We start from the raw sequence: 17,817 nt of genomic DNA, 5'->3' as shown, positions 1-17,817 counted from the left end.
ATCCATTAAAACTACTCCTCTAAATAAAATAGTTCCTTGTTTTGGGTAATTCTTCATGAGTTTGTTTGCCTCCCTCTGGTGATCACAGCCCTGGTATGACTAACATGCCAGCTGAGATTCATATTTCACGACGGCTCCCATTTAAAGGCCCAGTGTATACTTAATTCTCACATGATCTAAAATAACAGAACTTTTCCATTATGTTTCTGTAACATTTAAGACTGTTACTAATGACGTCCGATCCTTTCACGGTTCATTAGCCTCACTTTTGCAAGTAACTGGAAAAAGCAGAGTGAATGGTGTAGGAGGAGCGAGGCTGTCAAACATACTACTGAAATTCAGCAGAGTTAATCAATCTCCACTTTAGGACCATAATTGCATCCTTTGCTTTTTCCAGTCCGCCATTCATCATGAAAGGCCTGCGTCCACATCCTGACTTTAGTTAACCATTATTAGGCACCGGGATGTACATATACACACACAGAGACACAGTAGAACTGGAGCATATGTCTTTGGTAGACATCTCAAAAGAGGAACAAATCTTTGAAGTTGCGCAGACTTTGACAGATTCAGCCTGATGGACACTACACACGGGTTTGGGAAATACAGAGTGGAGAGGGAAGTGCTCGATGAGCTGAGACTGGAAGAGGTAACGCAGAGAAGAATAGTCTCCGACACGGACACGTCTCTGACTGAACGCTTCAAAGATTCTTTAAGGTAAAGAAAACCCTCTTGCTTCTTTCTTTCTTGAATGTCACCTTCAATGACCAAAAACATAGACCTACAGTATGTTGAGTAAATGTTCCAAACATTTTCCAGATGTTCTGTGCCCAAACTGAAAAGAAGTGTGATGAGCAGCTTGCCTGTGCTTTACTGGCTGCCCAAGTACTCAGTCTGGGACTATGGCATGTCAGACCTCATCTCTGGCATGAGTGTTGGCATCATGCACCTGCCTCAGGGTATAACACAAGTCAATTTTCTCTACTTCCTTGAGTTGAGGGTATTGTAATCTGAACTTCCACACTCCTTTCGACACAGGGGTAACGACACTCTTGTTTTTCCACAGGTATGGCGTATGCGTTGTTGGCTTCCTTGCCTCCTGTATTTGGCCTCTACTCATCCCTTTATCCGACGTTAATCTACTTCTTTTTCGGAACATCACGTCACATTTCCATTGGTAAGCAGAGCGAAAGAGAAACAGACACTGTGCCATATGTAACCTCTGCAATAACACCATCTTTTAATGCGTGTAGGTACATTCACTGTGCTCAGCATCATGGTGGGCAGTGTGACGGAAAGACTGGCTCCAGATGTGGATTTCCTCAAAACGAATGGCACGAATGTCACTGCAGAAGTGGACGTAAGTGCCCGGGACTCGTACAGGATACAGGTGGCAGCTGCTACCACTGTGTTAGGAGGACTTATTCAGGTGTGAACACAACATCCATCACAATAATAATCGTTAAACATCTCCTATTTTGCTGTTATAGCTGCCAAACTCATGTATGCATTCATGGTTGTTTTTTTTTTTACGTTAGGTATTACTAGGTTTGGTCAAATTTGGATTTGTGGGAACATACTTGTCCGAACCTTTGGTGCGAGCTTACACGACAGCCGCTGCAGGACATGCCGTGGTGGCACAACTGAAGTACATCTTTGGCGTTTCGCCGACTCGGTTTAGCGGTCCACTGTCTCTGGTGTATGTGAGTACTGTTATGTTTTGTTGTGAGCTTGGCAAGTACACTACCGTTCAAAAGTTTGGAGTCACCTATACAATTTTGTTGCGTTTTCCATTAAAAGTCACACTTTGCAACATCAAAAGAGTTGCAAAATGAATATAAAATACAGTCAAGACATTGACGAGTGTAGAAATAATGATTTTTATTCCAAATAATAATTTTGCCCTTCAGTCAAAGAACCAGCGGAACTGTTTTCAGCTGTGCTAACATCATTGCACAAGGGTTTTCAAGGGTTTTCTAATCATCAATAGTCTTCTAATGCCATTAGCAAACACAATGTACCATTAGAACAGTGTAAATGGGCCTCTATACACCTATGTACATATTCCATTAAAAACCAAACGTTTGCAGCTAGAATAGTCGTTTACCCCTTCAACAATGTATAGAGTGTATTTATGATTCATTTAATGTTATATTCATCGAAATAATGTGCTTTTCCTTCAAAAATAAGGACATTTCTAAGTGACCCCAAACTTTTGAACAGTAGTGTACGTCTGTATGTGACGTTAAACATAATCCTATATCATTTCATTCATTTCAGACTCTGAAGGATGTTTGCACCTTGCTGCCACAGACTCATCTTCCCACTATGGTGGTCAGTATTGTGTCCATGGTGTTTCTAATCGCAGCCAAGGAACTCAACTCCTTCTTCAGTTCAAAACTGCCGGTGCCCGTCCCAGTGGAGCTCGTCACAGTGAGTTTCTACGAGGACTCGCTCCCTTTGCATTATGTCACTGTCTTCATTTGCGCCCTCTGTGCTGATGCTGATGCTGCAGCAGCACTAGAAAAGCAGCTGAATCAGCAGTGGCCCTCTGCATTTGTGCAGTCCACAGCAAAAAAGATACATCCTTGTAGCTAATAATTAGGTCTACACTTCGAGTATGATTCACCAGCTTTTTAATCATTTAAAGGTTGTAATGTGTGCTGTGTTTTCTGTGATTGCTTTAGATTGTGGCAGGAACACTGTTATCAAACTATGCCTGCTTGAACACCAACTACACTATATCAGTGGTTGGAGAAATTCCTAGTGGGTAAGGATTTAAACTTCCCAAGTTTCTATTCCCAATCTTGGATAGTAGAACTAACTTGCCGTCGTCTGCCTTTCAACAAAGTTTGAGTCCCCCCAGTGTTCCAGATGTGAGCATTGTGGGAGAAGTCCTGGGTGATGCTTTTGCATTGGCTATTGTTGGATATGCCATATCTATTTCACTTGGAAAAACGTTTGCGCTGAAACACGGATACAAGGTGGACAGCAACCAGGTCAGTCAAAAATCTAATGTAATATTACCTGAATTCTCTTCAATAATATCACAAACCAATTTCATATTTTGCATATTCTTCTGTTTCTGTGTCCACGTACGTCCACAGGAGTTGATCGCGCTCGGTCTCAGTAATTCAGTGGGAGGGTTTTTCCAGTGTTTCTCTGTCTGCTCGTCAATGTCTCGAAGTCTCATCCAGGAGACGACGGGAGGGAAAACACAGGTGAGTGAATTTAACAAAACAACATTAAGAACAGAGATGGTTAAAGCTGTTAGCTTAATTAACACAAGTCTGTTACATTCAAATATAATGCTGATTAACACTTTAACACACCTCAAAATGTCTGTCTGGACTTTTTGGCTTATTTTAACCACAAAAGGGCCAGAATATGTCCTTTAACTAAGTGCTTTTGCCCATTTTTCCAGAATAACTTTAAATATCTGGCTATATACACTTTACTGCATGTTAAAATAGTGTATTAACAATTTAATGAAGGGAAAACGAGACGTTTTATTGAGAAAAAACACTCTAGTTGTACATGGACACCAGATTTTGTATTAAATTTGAAATTTGAACTGTATATGATACAGTAAGAGACTGATAAACAACTCATAACTTACCAAAGTACTGCAGAAAAAGACAATATTTTTCTTGCAACATTGAATTTACCAAAGTCACAAGACGACACCGAACAGATAGTTAAAGCTGTAACTGTAACTTTTACACATTAACAAAAGTCTATTACATTCAAATACATTGCTGATTAACCCTTTAACACCTAAGCCTTAAAATGTCCTTCTGGACTTTTTTTTGTTGCTTATTTTAACTATGACAGGGCCAGAAAATGTCCTGTGAGTAAATGATTTTGCCCATTTTTCCAGAATAATGTTAAATATCTGGCAGTTATTTACACTTTACTGCATGTTAAAATAGTGTATTAACAATTTTAAGAAACAAAACAAGACATTTGAATGAGAAAAAAACGGTGTAGTCGTACATGGACACCAGATTTTGTGTTAAATTTGAAATTTTCCTAGATGGAGTTGATGCTACAGTAAATGAGAGAGAAACAACTCATAACTTAGCAAAAACTAGATCAAATCATGACTGCAGTTTCTTATATGAGCTTTTAGAAAATCATCATCACAAGCCAAATCTCAGTAAACAAAATAAATGGTAAACGTCCATTTAGACTTGTTATCTGTTGTGTTTTTTGCTGCTGGTTGCAATCCCTTACCACACCTTAAGTAGTTATACAGTAGAATGTTGTAAATGTGTGTTATTCACTCCATTTTGACTTGCTTGGTAAACGTTGTGCTGTTCTTGCAGATGGCTGGATTGGCCTCAGCTGTAATCGTGCTGGTAACCATACTGAAACTTGGATCACTGTTCCAGGAGCTGCCAAAGGTTCTTCACATTTCTGTCTTTACTGCACAACAACACACAAAGTGTTTTTACGTGTCTTCGTTGTGATGAAGTTTAAGACGTGGGTTTGATGCGTTTCAGGCCGTCCTCGCTGCCATTGTCTTTGTCAATCTAAAGGGAATGTTCAAACAGCACTTTGACGTCATTACACTGTGGAAACACAGCAAGATTGACCTGGTGAGAGCGTGAATAATGTTTGCTGTTGCCAATAAAACATGTGAATTTTGCATAACTGTTACTGAATTTCTGTGGTGTTGAATCTGGAGAATGTTCTTTTAAGAATGGCTCATGTGACGTATGTGTGTGTCCCCCCCCCAGGTGGTGTGGTTGGTCACATGGGTGTCGACGCTGCTCCTGAATCTAGATCTGGGTCTGGCAGCGTCCATCACCTTTGCTCTGCTTACAGTTATATTCAGGACTCAGATGTAAGACTTCAGCATATTATATATTTGTCACTGCCTCGTCTGAATGATGCTGTGTGTGAGTGTGTGTGCTTGTATTTGTTACCTCTTTAGGACCTTTTCTGGTACAAACACTGACCTTTTCAGGACCTGTAGTCCTCATGGAGACCAAGACCTCGTCCTCATGAGGCAGAACCTTATTTCTGAGAACTGTGTTATGTTTAGGTCAAAGATTTGGGTTGTGGTTATATTACGGTTTAGGGTTAGACATTAACTGGTTGTGTGTGTGTGTGTATGTTTGTGTGTGCATGCAGCAACAAAATATTGAACATAAATATTCTATAATTCCTACATCTGTTTTTTTACTCAATTCTCAGGCCAACATACTCTGTTCTAGGAAATATTCCAGATACAGAACTGTACTTGGATATTGAGACACACAGAGAGGTAAAAGCAACGAAACCCTGCACAAAAAGTACAATATTAACACAACACATTTACTGCGACAAAAGCTAAATATATTCCTCCGTCTTTCAGGCAAGAGAAATTCCAGGTGTGACTATTTTCCGCTCATCTGCTACCGTGTACTTTGCCAACGCTGAGCTTTACCTGGAGGCTCTGAAACAAAAGGTTTGTTATCTTTCTTAATATCACGTAAATCTGTCTGATTTAAAGCTACAGCTAGTGACAATTACCTTATTTATTTATAACTCATAATTCATTCAAATTCCTTGTTTTAGCCGACAAACAATACATTTAGATACACTACGTTCAAAAGTTTGGGCTCACCTATACAACTTTTTTTGTATTTTCTATTAAAAGTCACACTTTTATTCATCAAAAGAGTTGCAAAATGAATAGAAAATATAGTCAAAGAACCAGCAAAACTGTTTTCAGCTGTGCTAACATCATTGCACAAGGGTTTTCTAATCATCCAATAGTCTTCTAACGTGATTAGCAAACACAATGTACCATTAGAACAGTGTAAATGTGCCTCTATACACCTATGTACATATTCCATTAAAAACCAGACGTTTGCAGCTAGAATAGTCGTTTACCACATTAACAATGAGTGTATTTATGATTCATTTAATGTTATGATCATTGAACAAAAAGTGCTTTTCCTTCAAAAATAAGGACATTTCTAAGTGACCCCAACATTTTGAACAGAAGTGTAAATTTTTCTGGTTTCCCTGGTCTTGTATGATGGTCAATATTTTATGTTTCCTGTCTTCAGAGTGGGCTTGACATCGGCAAAATGATCATCTATAAGAGGCGTCAGGAGGCTAAAGAGAAACGCAGAGAAAGAAGAGCTGAGAGACGAGCCAAGAGGCAGGTCAAGAGAGAGGTAATGCACAGGAAATGTATGTTGTCGTTTGTCTTTGTGCTCCTCTGGTCTCCTTGACCAAGTGTTGTCCCCTAAAAAGTCTCAAAAAAGTCGACTTGATAGTCAGTTTTACTTCTTTTGCCGACGCAAGAGACGAGCACAGAGAGGAGCTGCACCCGTGTTCTCTGTGGAGGAAGAGGCCGACTGTGGCGGAACACGCATGGACGAGAACGTTCCAGGCAACGTAGACCAAGGCTGGACGGAGAGAGAGAACGGGACAGTGTTTGTCATCCCGACCTCTCCCCGAGCACCAGACATAGACAGCCCCTGCAGATGGGAATATCTTAAAGGAGGAGCTCCAGACTCGACCAGTTTGGGCTGGATGTCTGACCTGCAGGACGGGGACACCACCACTCTGGGCTCCAGCAGTGAGGACACGCTGAGTCGTGACCTGGAGCGAGTGTCGCTCGGTTCTCTGGGCAAGTGGACCTGGGACATTCACTCCATCGTTCTCGACTTATCCACGGCTAACTTCATTGACACGGTGGCCATCAAGACCATTAAAAATGTAAGTAGCAAAAGGACAAATTAAAGAAGATTGAATGGAAGGTCATTAGTGTGACATTCCTTTTAATTGCTGAGGATAAAACTGTGTTTATTAAGTGTGTTTTCCTGATCATTCACTGAGATGAGGATAAATAATCAGTCTTTATTATACTCTCAGATTTTCCAGGACTTCAGTGAAATTGATGTCGATATCTACATTTCTGGCTGTCAAGGTACGTCAGCGAATACTGTGGATAATGACTCCATTCAGGCCATAATCGTCTTTGTGACGTCTCACAGTGTCAAACCTTAATCCCGTCTCCAGCTTGTGTGGTGGAGCAGTTAGAGCTTGGCAACTTCTTCTCAGAGTCGATAACAAAGAGACACATCTTCGCCTCAGTTCATGACGCTGTGCTCTACTGTCAGAACCATCGAGGAGCAACGTCGTTTCCCAGATTTGAGCCGTCAGTGGTGAGTCAACTGCCTCGTCCTTGTTATTACACAGAGTTAACCAGAGGTGGAAAGTGTACTGAAATATTCTACTCAAGTAATAGTACCACTAGTTTGAGAACATATTACTTAAGTACAAGTAAAAGTACTGGTCTAAAAATGTACTCGGAGTAAAAGTTACATAGTTACTTTTTTTTTTCAACAAGGTTGAGGTTCTTTCTTGTGTTGTGCAAAAAGGACAAGGGAACACAACACATTAATTGCTTTTCATTAAAGGCAAACGTTAAAATAAAATAAAATATGTTACAATACAATCTATCAGTCAAAATGGGTCAAAGCTCACAAATGCTTTAATATTCAATCAGGGACCTTAATTAGTGCCAGTTCACCTGTTCTCATCGTTCTCCTGTCCTCATTATTCACTCGTCCCCATTGTTCACCTGTCCTCATCGTTCTCCTGTCCTCATCGTTCTCCTGTCCTCATTATTCACTTGTCCTCATCGTTCTCCTGTCATTATTCACCTGTCCTCATCGTTCTCCTGTCATTATTCACTCGTCCTCATCGTTCACCTGTCCTCATCGTTCTCCTGTCCTCATTATTCACTTGTCCTCATCGTTCAACTATCCTCATCGCTCACCTGTCGTCCTCATCGTTCCCTTGTCCTCATCATTCACCTGTCTTCATCATTCACCTGTCCTCATCATTCTTCTGTCTTCATCGTTCACCTGTCCTCTTTGTTCAGTGCCAAAGTTTCAGGTGTGTGAATTTATTCATTTTTTAAATTATTTTTTTCAGTAACGGATGTGATCTAAAATGTAGTGAAGTCCAGTACTTCTAAAAAAACGCACACATTTTAAAAACGTACTTTAAAAAGTACAAATACAAAATACAAAAAAAACTGCTCAATTACAGTAACGTGATTAAATGTAATTCATTGCTCTCCACCTCTGGAGTTAACATCTGATTATAAACACTGATATATACAACTGGAAAGTAACTAATACACACTTTACCCACTGCTATAACTGCACATTTCCCTGTAATGGGACTAAAAACATATATACTCTTATCTTATTGATGATCTGTGAAAAGCATTAGATCATGAGATGATTTCTGCTCTGATTTCAGGACATGCACAGCAGTACAAAACTGTAAGGACTCACAACACTGGACAACGGGACAACAACTCTTGTAAATAAATGCTTCAAATATACTGATATTTATACATTTCATCAAGTCTGACACATTATTGTAATTGAACTTTATTCTGTGTAAGAGAGTTACAGTGCATTCTAACAAAAAATATAATAAACGAAAAAAGAGCAAAACATCCAAACAAAATGTGTATTTTTCAATCTCAGTGGAATCTGAGAATAATGAATTGGAGGAACAGAGACAAGGCAACATGCATCAAACTGACTGAGTCTATTTGGTCATTTCAATAACAAGGTAGTTACATTGAAATGTTTCCAGGAGCCATTTCAATTTTTCAAGTGCAAATTTCAACAGCAAAAACCTGTGAAGCGAACGCGTGCAAAAGGGTGTTTGTTTTGTTTCTAGTGCAACATTCCTATGACTGGGGAACTAAAGTTGATGGAAAAACAAGATCAGCATAACAATATCTAAGCAACATTCTTTTTTTTTTTTTACCAAAAGCTTCTCTTTACAGTTGCATAAACCCACTGTGAATCGATTCCCTGAATAAATCTCGTCTAAACACTGGTCACAGAGGAAGTTTCCAAAAAACATTGTGCAAAGGACTGAGGGTAGACTTCTTTTTTTTTTAAATACAAATTTTTTGAGTCAGCTACAAGTCTTGATGGATGTCAGATCTCTGCATGTCAGCGTTCAACGTCAGTCCTTCGTCCTCTTCATCCTCTATCTCCTCCTCCTCTTCCTCCTCTGGCTGCCGTGACACCAGCTCCTGATAGCGAGCTTGTCGAGCATAGTCCGGATCAATGTTGATCCATTTATTGGCGACCCACTTTGTGCCGCGCGTGACCACACAGCCTCCATGCAGCGCATATTCATCCTGCTCCCCCACCCAACCTAGTGAGAGAGAAAAAGAGTTAAAAACTTAGTTAAACTTTAATTGTTATGCTACATCAAAGGGACTGAGATTATTGGTAAAATGTACACTACCGTTCAAAAGTTTGGGGTCACCTATACATTTTGTTTGTGTTTTCCATTAAAAGTCACACTTTTATTCATCAATAGAGTTACACAATGAACAGAAAATATAGTCAAGACATTGACAAGATTATAAATAATGATTTTTATTCAAAATATTTCCAGCAAAACTGTTTTCAGCTGTGCTAACATCATTGCACAAGGGTTTTCTAATCATCCAATAGTCTTCTAACACCATTAGCAAACACAATGTACCATTAGAACAGTGTAAATGTGCCTCTATACACCTATGTACATATTCCATTAAAAACCAGACGTTTGTAGCTAGAATAGTCGTTTACCACATTAACAATGTATAGAGTGTATTAATGATTCATTTAATGTTATATTCGTTGAAAAAAAGTGCTTTTCCTTCAAAAATAAGAACATTTCTAAGTGACCTCAAAGTTTTGAATGGTAGTGTACGTTTGAATAATAAAAAATAATATTAACCCTTGGTGCTACTGCTCACGCATGGAATAATACACAACTCCTTATATGGACATCCTGGTGGTTTGTGTTTATAGGTCACATATCCAGGCTTTAAAATATTTGTGTTTTTTTGTCTTATGTGTTGTTGAGTCAAAGTTATTATTCATTTTATATCACATTTTTAGCCGTGATATAAAGTAGCAATAATTGTGCAGAAGTCACAAAATTAGAAGTGTTTTTCTTTTCTTTTTGTTCATAAAAACGAGCCAAGTGAACTTTGAACTGTGACGTATTTCCTAATTTCACAAATTCAAACCGATTTTAAACATTTTGAGTACTTTTTCTTGCTCAGTTTTGTTTATATTGTTGGTGAAAATGAAATAAATGTTTCATCAGATTGCCTATACAGTAGATTGTGCTAAAAGAAAGGATATAAGAAGCTCTATATTGCACATTCGGTAACACTTTAGATTAGGGAACACATATTCATCCTTAAACTAGGTGCTTACTAACATGCATATAAGTCGCATACTAGCCCTTTATTAGTAAAAAGCAGGTATTAACATCTTATGTAGGAAAAATCTTAATTCATGTCATAATAGAGGTAGAATAAGGTTATTTAGAATAAGGTGTTAATATGTGCTTAATTATTACTAATAAAGGGCTAGTATGTGACTTATATATGTTAGTAAACACCTAGTTAATGGTGAAATTGTGTGTATACTGTGTGTTTAAACATAGTAATGATGCTCTGTGTTCTAAGGGTTAAAGCTGAGTTAAGATAACCAACTACTGGCAATATGTTCCTATTTCCAGTAAAAACATGAGAAAAGATAATGAACATAAGGGCAGATTTACCTCTTCCATCAGAAAGGTAGTTATACCAGAAGACAGCTGTGCCTTTGGTGGGCTTCACCCTCAGATTACTCTTGTCACAATTCCTCCTTGTGTCCAAAAGGTCCACGTCATTCTGTATGAGACACTAAAAAAGAAGAAGACGTAAATCAAACTCAGCGCTGTGGCTTGTGAAACGTCAGGCCCACACACACACACACACACACACACACACACACACACACACACACACACACACACACACACACACACACTCTGACACAACACCGAAGCTAACACAGATATGAAAGACATGCACAGTATGTACACAGTAGTGCTCTCCGAACACAATTTCCAGACCCGTACGTTATTACGCACCACTTCATCATAGGTCCTGTTGTCTGCCACAGGGAATGCGGTCTCCCCGCCCCCATCAACAGAGTTCAGGTAGAAGAGAACTGTGATGTACCTAAGTGTGCAGCACAGATTTAAATTGACACACACGTATGGTGCAAACAAACACACACACACACAGAAACACAACTTCACAAGTAAGTGACACTTCAACAAAGTCCCACACACACGAACATGCCAGCTGTCACAGTGGAAGTGTTCAGATGAACTAAGATCTAACACATGAACAGATTTGCGTTATTGACCATCACTTTGATCTCTGACCTGCATGACGTCTCAAAGGGAGTGGAGGTGTTGGCGGCGAGTCGCGTGTGCGTGCACGCGGTCTCTGGATACACTGGACCGCTGTCGTGGTGGGCGTGGTAGTGTCCGCCCTCCTCGTAGCGAACCACCTGGAGCGGTTCGCTGAGGTCCACTAATGTGGGAGGTAGCCGGGTGAGGCGAGTCACTCTTTGTTAGAGAGGCAGAGGATAGAAGGAAAGAGTCATTCTATTTCTAAATCCTTCTCCCTAGACATTTTTTTATAAGTGAGAATCGCATATCTCGCCAATTTAAAGTAGACCCTATTTCTCCAAGTGAACCCAGTTCCCTGGTGTCCTCATGAACATGTCTGTGACATGATTTGGTCAAAATACCATAAGAATGAAGCACCACATCAGTTCAATCACTCTGAACAAAACAGCCCTGTTTCGAACGCTCTGTTTAATAGAATCTCTTTAGGTCCACCTTAAAAAAAGTGAAACGAAACTTAAGGAACAGGACATTACATCAGCCACAGAGGCTACTGGGAGCTAACAGCAGTTAGCATTTGGAAAAGTGATCATTTGCAGGCTCTAGCAGGCACATTGCCGTCATAAATAACATGTATCCACTCCACAGATAAATCCTCTGACGCTGGAAATTTGTGTAGAACTCTGTGTTGCACTGTGGAGCCAAGAATAGAACTTTTTTGCGGACTTCCGGTTTTCGGATACCGTTGCCCTCACCAGCACTCTTGCATTTTTTTAGGGACAAAGCGGAGCTCCACGAGACAATTCCAGGAATTTAGCGCCTTGTAACATCCCAATGAGTCCAGAACATCTCGTGTTTCATGTCCTGTACTTAGACTGAGGCGGACCACAAAAACATGAGTGAGTCATCTTTTTTCACACTTTGCCGACTGATAGGACCTCCAGTGTCACAGATATAAGGATTTAAATGATAAAAAAGTTGATTTAGCATAATATGTCCCCTTTAAGGATGAAGCACCACATCAGTTCAATCACTCTGTCAAAACAGCCCTGTTCAGAACGCTCGCTTTTGAGTGCCTGTCTCTTTAAATATGCAAATGAGACACAGGAAACTACGTCAGCGTCACTGAGGCTAACGGCAGCTAACAGCAGTTAGCATTTGGGAAAGCCATCACTATTGTCATTATATATAAAATGTATCCACTGGACACGTAAATCCTCTGAGGCTGGAAGTTTGTGTAGCACTCTGTGCTGCACTGTGCAGCCAAGAATAGAACACTTTGCAGACTTCCGCTCTTCAGGATACTATTGCCCTCGTCTGCACTCTCGCGGTTTTTTAGGGACAGAGAGGAGCTCCACGAGACAACAATTCCAGGAATTGTGCGCAAGTCAACATCACGTTTTATCTCCTGTACTTTGACTGAGGGGGACCACGCTTTTCCCACTCATAGGGCCTCCAGAGTCCCAAATATAATTATTAACATGATTAAAAAGTTGATTTTGCATAATATGTCTCCTTTAACCCATCACACGATGAAAGCAGGGGTAATGGTGTATCTTACTAACCTGGTCTTGATGTCCTGTAGGACCTGATGAGCTCCTTTACCCTGATAGAGCCACGTGTGTCGACTGTTTCTCACCAGCTGACTCCGTTTCACCCCTCGCTGCAGCAGGAAGCGCTGAAAGGCGTCGTTGCTCAGCAGCCTGAACTCCTCCAGACTTAGCAAACCTGCAACCCGGTGTCCATAAACAAGACGGTAAATAACACGCAGATGCTGCAGCTTTGAGTAACAATCATCATCTACATTAATGGCTGAAATATGTTAAATTGTTTTAATTAGGCTCAGTGTAAGAAACGTTAGTCGTCAATCTACACAAATTAATATATGAATGTATGTATTCTTAATTAAAATTTAAATGTCATACCTACAACATTATGGATTTGTATGACCGGAGGTTAGTCGGTGTTAAAACCTAAAGATTTGATTAATTGATGCTGAAAATAGTGAACTATTTTGTTTGCGGTCGTATTTTTCACAAAAACACCAGTGATGTCTATACAAATATATAACACTACACTGGAGTAACTTTATTTTTTACACGTGTATAAAAATATACCGACAAATTAACCCTTAGTTCTCATTTAGTTGTGATATAAAGCAATAATTGTGCAGAAGTCACAAAATTAGACCGTGACGTAGTTCACAAATTCAATCTGATTTTAAACATTTTGAGGACTTTTTGCTCAGGTGTGTTTATATTGTTGGTGAAAAGTAAACATTTATTTATCAAATTGCCTAAAGGTTGTGCTGAAAAGGATATAAGACACACTCTATATTGCATATTCTTATAGCCTCTGGATATACTGTACGTTTAAACAAAGTATTAAAGGGGTTAAAGCTAATGATTTAGATTTAATGCCACATTTTATCAGGCGTCAATGTCAATAATCCGTAACTCCACTAATATGATTTCAAGCACAGTATCTAAACCAAGATATATGAGGTTAAGTAAAGAAAGAAAGGTCAATCGTCCAAAGTAATGAATGAAGATGATTTCTAACCATTATTATCCTTGTCAGCTTTGAGCCCGGCATAGATTTCTCTCAGATTCTCCGGAGTCAGCCAAATGCCGTCCCTCACACGAGAATGAGTCAGTATCTGTTAATGAGGTCAGGAAAGTTAATCTACTCTGTGATCTACTTTCACACTGATGTCCTGACAATAACAATAAACGCGAGACGGACGCCGACACCTCGTGCAGCTGCAGCTGTCCGTCCTGGTTGATATCGAGGAGGTTGAAGATCTCCTCTGGGCTCAGGTTGAGCTCCTTGGCCAGATCCTCCTGACCTTCTTGCACCATTAGCTGACTTTCCATGAGGCCCTTGAGCTGAGCCAGCTGCATCACAACACGGCACTCGTCCTCGGACAGGAACCCAGGAATCTCTGCGGAGAAAAACCACAGAGAAAATAACCTGAGATAGAGGAAAAAAACCTGAGATACGGAGGAGGAAAACTCTCCAGGGACGACAGGGTTTTTTTTTTGACTGCAGCACTTTCTGTAACGCTTGCTTTACATTTTTCTCATTTGCAGCTCTGTCACGTTGCATTGTTGTGTTTTATCGTTGTTTTATTTTACAGCAGCAGCAGTTTTACACAGCCCCCAAATGGAAACGTAGATAATATAGAAATTGTTTAAACCTTTTCCCAACATTGTCTCTGAGAGACTGTGATAATGATTATGGTAACATAAGAGAGGGAACACATATTCACCATTAACTAGGTGCTTACTAACATGCATATAAGTCGCATACTAACCCTTTATTAGTAAGAATTAAGCACGTATTAACACCTTATGTAGGAAAAACTTAATTCATGTCGTAATAGAGGTAGAATAAGGTGTTAATATGTGCTTAATGATTTACTAATAAAGGGCTAGAATGCTACTTGTATATGTTAGTAAACACCTTAATGGTGAAGATGTGTTCCCTAATCTAAAGAGTTACCATAATCTGTTCCCTCAGGTTGAGATCGATCAATAAAACCCGATGGCCGACAACTGTGTGTCCATGTAGTACAAATGTATTTCCCTTAACTGGGTCAAATGTGCAGAGGGAGCTCTCTAATCGATCAGCTTCCTGCAGCTTCGATTGATCATGTAATGCTTTGTGTGTTCATTATCCTTCATTATTGCTATTTTAATGCCTCTTAAATTAAAGGGGGGCTTTAATATACCCGAGTTTGACATGGCTGCTCTCTCACCATCTCTGAACTCTCTGCAAATCCTGCCTCTTTTTTTGCAGCGTAGCAATTTTTTTTGTCGTCGGTGCATTTGGCACAGAGATTCCAGGCAGCAACGTGTAAACACAGCATGTATAGTGAAGCAGCCCTCAGTGTGATCTGATTGGTCCAAAATCTGCTGCATGTGATGGGACATATTTAGTTGTGAGGCTGTAAACAGAGCGCAGACGTACAGTCATTTACTCTCTCAGATCATTTAATGTACATTTTACTTAAAGTTAATTAATGATAGTTATTGCCGTAAATCCTCCTGTAACTACTGCAAGAGATACTGGTCACTGGATGTCAGCCTTCAAGACTTAGTACTCTGGTGAACTCATCCACATTAGTCCATTGCTAACACTTATGTTCAATTTTAGGTTTATAATGGAATCATTTTTTTTAATCCTTTTTGGATAAAAACATACTTTACACACTTTAAAACACAATTTGGATGTCTGTTCAAATGTGAACCTTAATAATCTGATCTGAGTTCAAAATATGCAGCCCAGAAGTGCATCAAACCATCTGAAGTTAGTTGGTACATAAGCTGTCGAGATGAGAACAAGGCTGGTCCGATGGCTAACTGTCTCCTGTTAGCTTAGCATTTAGCTGCACACCAGTGTCTGATAGATTGATGTAAACATAAGAGTAGTATTGTTGTCAAGTGTGTGGCCAAGCATGAATACAACATATTCAAAGGAGTAAAAATGAAAATGACTTTAAATCATGTGGAACAAAATTGGAGCATTGAGGGGGGCATCATCCACCCCCACCCCTATGCTTAGAGCCGGCCCTGTAGCCTACCCGTGTGTTTATTGATGGTTCTTACCAAACAGCAGAGGTTTCAGGCTCAGGGTCCGCATTTCATGCACTTTTCCTGGCACCAGTGTCACAGTCTGAACATGTCCGACCTGAAACATAAATACAAGAATAAGTGATGCTGTGAGTGTGGATACAGACACAGACACAGAGGTCAGTGCTGCAGCACCGACACATCCACATCATAACTCACTCTTATCCCCTCGATCCTCTTCAGAGAAACATCTCTCAGTATTTCTGCTTTCGATGGCGGACGTCGCGTCTCCGCGCGCCGCTGGTTGTCGCTGACGGCGTCGCGCCTCGGGCTCGCGTCCTCCTGCCCGCTGCTGTAGTGCACGTAGAACAACAGCGCGATGACATTAATGATGTAAACGTGGAAAAAGACCATCACGACCACGAAGTAGGAGCGCGAGCACACGCTGCTCTTGTGCCCGGCGAGGCGCTCGCACGGCGGCCGCAGCGGCGAGGACGACGCCGCTGCCGCCGCTGCCGCCGCCGACGCGCTCCCGGACGCAGTCGTCGTGTCCTCCTCGTCGTGTGCGGGTTCCCGGTCGTCAGTCATTTTCCCCAGAGAGAGAGAGAGACTCAAGGACCTGATTCCTCCTCTGCAGCAAAATCCATGTGATTCATCAAAAAAACAACAACAAGAACGAGCGCGTCTGTTGGAAGATGGAGCTAAAATCTGACCCGCGCTTCAAAAACAAGAGCGGAAAATCCATCCATGAGCAGCGGCTGATGATGCGCTCGTTGAAGCAGAGAAGTCATCTCTCACAGGAAATACATGGTGGATGTGTTTTTGAGCCGCAGCCGCGCGGACTCTGCAGCAGCAGCAGCAGCAGCGCGCACTGACTGCGCATCCGAGTCCACAAAAACACACTGTTAGAGTGTAATAATCACACCTTCAGAGAGGAAAAGACACAATAACAACACAACACCGATCACACTGTGTGTGGCGTGTGAGTAAAACCCAGCGCGAGCCTGTTCAGCGTGTTATACTGACCTCTGCTGACCTGAACACACACACATGACTAATGTCAATAAATCCATACCTGACATCCTGTTTGTGTTTTTGCAAATAGACAAATCTAATCTTTGTAATTTGTTGGTTACAGATAGTTAGCAGCGTGTTAACTTTACTTACGTTATTGTCTAAATACTTGATTTATATGGGGTTAACTTTTTCCACATTTACACCAATTTTTGTCAACTTATTAATGAATCATTAGTTAAATAAATAGTTAATAAATTAATCATTAATTAAATAAAAAATTAATTTAATAAAAAAATTAATTTAATAAATTAATAATTTATTAAATAGTTAAATATTAAATGTCACACATGTTAAATGTTTAACACATTGTTTGGAGGTAAATGTGGCAAAAATGTTGACGGCACAAGTAATAAGTCATTTACCTCCAAAATATGTGTACATTTATTTTGCATTTACTTTTTCGTTTATCTAAATATTTTATATTTAACATTTAATATTTAACTTGTGTGACAACTTGTGTAAATTTAACTATTTAATACATTATTAATTAATTAATTAATTAATTAATTAATTTAATTATTCATTTATAAGTTGACATACATGGTGTTAATGTGGAAAAAGTTAACGTTATTCTTTTTTTTTTACATATTGTTTAGAGGTAAATGTGGCAAAATGTTGATGGCACCCCATATAAATCAAGTAATTAGTACATAAGGTAAGTAAAGTTAACACGCTGCTAACTATCTGTAACCAACAAACTGATTTCTCTATTGGCAAAAATACAAACATGCTACGGGATGTCAGGTATGGATTTATTGACGCTAGTCATATTAAATAGTTTAATTCTAAATATTAAATGCGCCACCTAAATGTTAACTCTTAATGTTAAATATTAATATAAACATAAATATAAAATATTTAGCTACAAGTTAACAAATATTGGTGCAAAATGGCACCTCATAGATTTATACCCTGCTCATGTTGGTAATAAAAAACT

At 39.8% G+C, this 17,817-nt stretch overlaps 2 protein-coding genes across 2 annotated transcripts; one reads left to right on the top strand and one right to left on the bottom strand.

Moving 5' to 3' along the window:
- Positions 1–577: 577 nt before the first annotated feature.
- On the top strand, positions 578–8,304 carry slc26a6l1 (solute carrier family 26 member 6, like 1; the record flags this gene model as incomplete). Its single annotated transcript, XM_083892573.1, has 19 exons — positions 578–717; positions 820–959; positions 1,067–1,177; positions 1,254–1,429; positions 1,539–1,703; positions 2,281–2,433; positions 2,688–2,770; positions 2,852–2,999; positions 3,108–3,221; positions 4,329–4,406; positions 4,506–4,601; positions 4,743–4,849; positions 5,203–5,272; positions 5,363–5,455; positions 6,063–6,173; positions 6,295–6,720; positions 6,877–6,931; positions 7,024–7,169; positions 8,278–8,304. 19 exons carry the CDS (start codon positions 578–580, stop codon positions 8,302–8,304), a joined length of 2,439 nt encoding a protein of 812 aa, XP_083748699.1.
- A 201-nt stretch (positions 8,305–8,505) lies between these two features.
- p4htmb (prolyl 4-hydroxylase, transmembrane b) lies at positions 8,506–16,605 on the bottom strand. The gene is made up of 9 exons (XM_083892984.1): positions 16,023–16,605; positions 15,840–15,921; positions 13,983–14,173; positions 13,792–13,888; positions 12,795–12,957; positions 11,263–11,448; positions 10,963–11,053; positions 10,609–10,732; positions 8,506–9,198 (listed from the first exon to the last, which is right to left on the bottom strand). The coding sequence occupies exons 1-9, from the start codon at positions 16,389–16,391 to the stop codon at positions 8,957–8,959; spliced, it is 1,545 nt and encodes a 514-aa protein (XP_083749110.1). The 5' UTR covers positions 16,392–16,605; the 3' UTR covers positions 8,506–8,956.
- Positions 16,606–17,817: the final 1,212 nt, after the last annotated feature.

Source organism: Microchirus variegatus (genome assembly GCF_963457635.1).
Source record: "Microchirus variegatus genome assembly, chromosome: 7".
NCBI classification, from domain to species: domain Eukaryota; kingdom Metazoa; phylum Chordata; class Actinopteri; order Pleuronectiformes; family Soleidae; genus Microchirus; species Microchirus variegatus.
The sequence above is the reverse complement of the archived record's forward strand: the minus strand, read 5'-3'. Positions and strand labels throughout refer to the sequence as shown.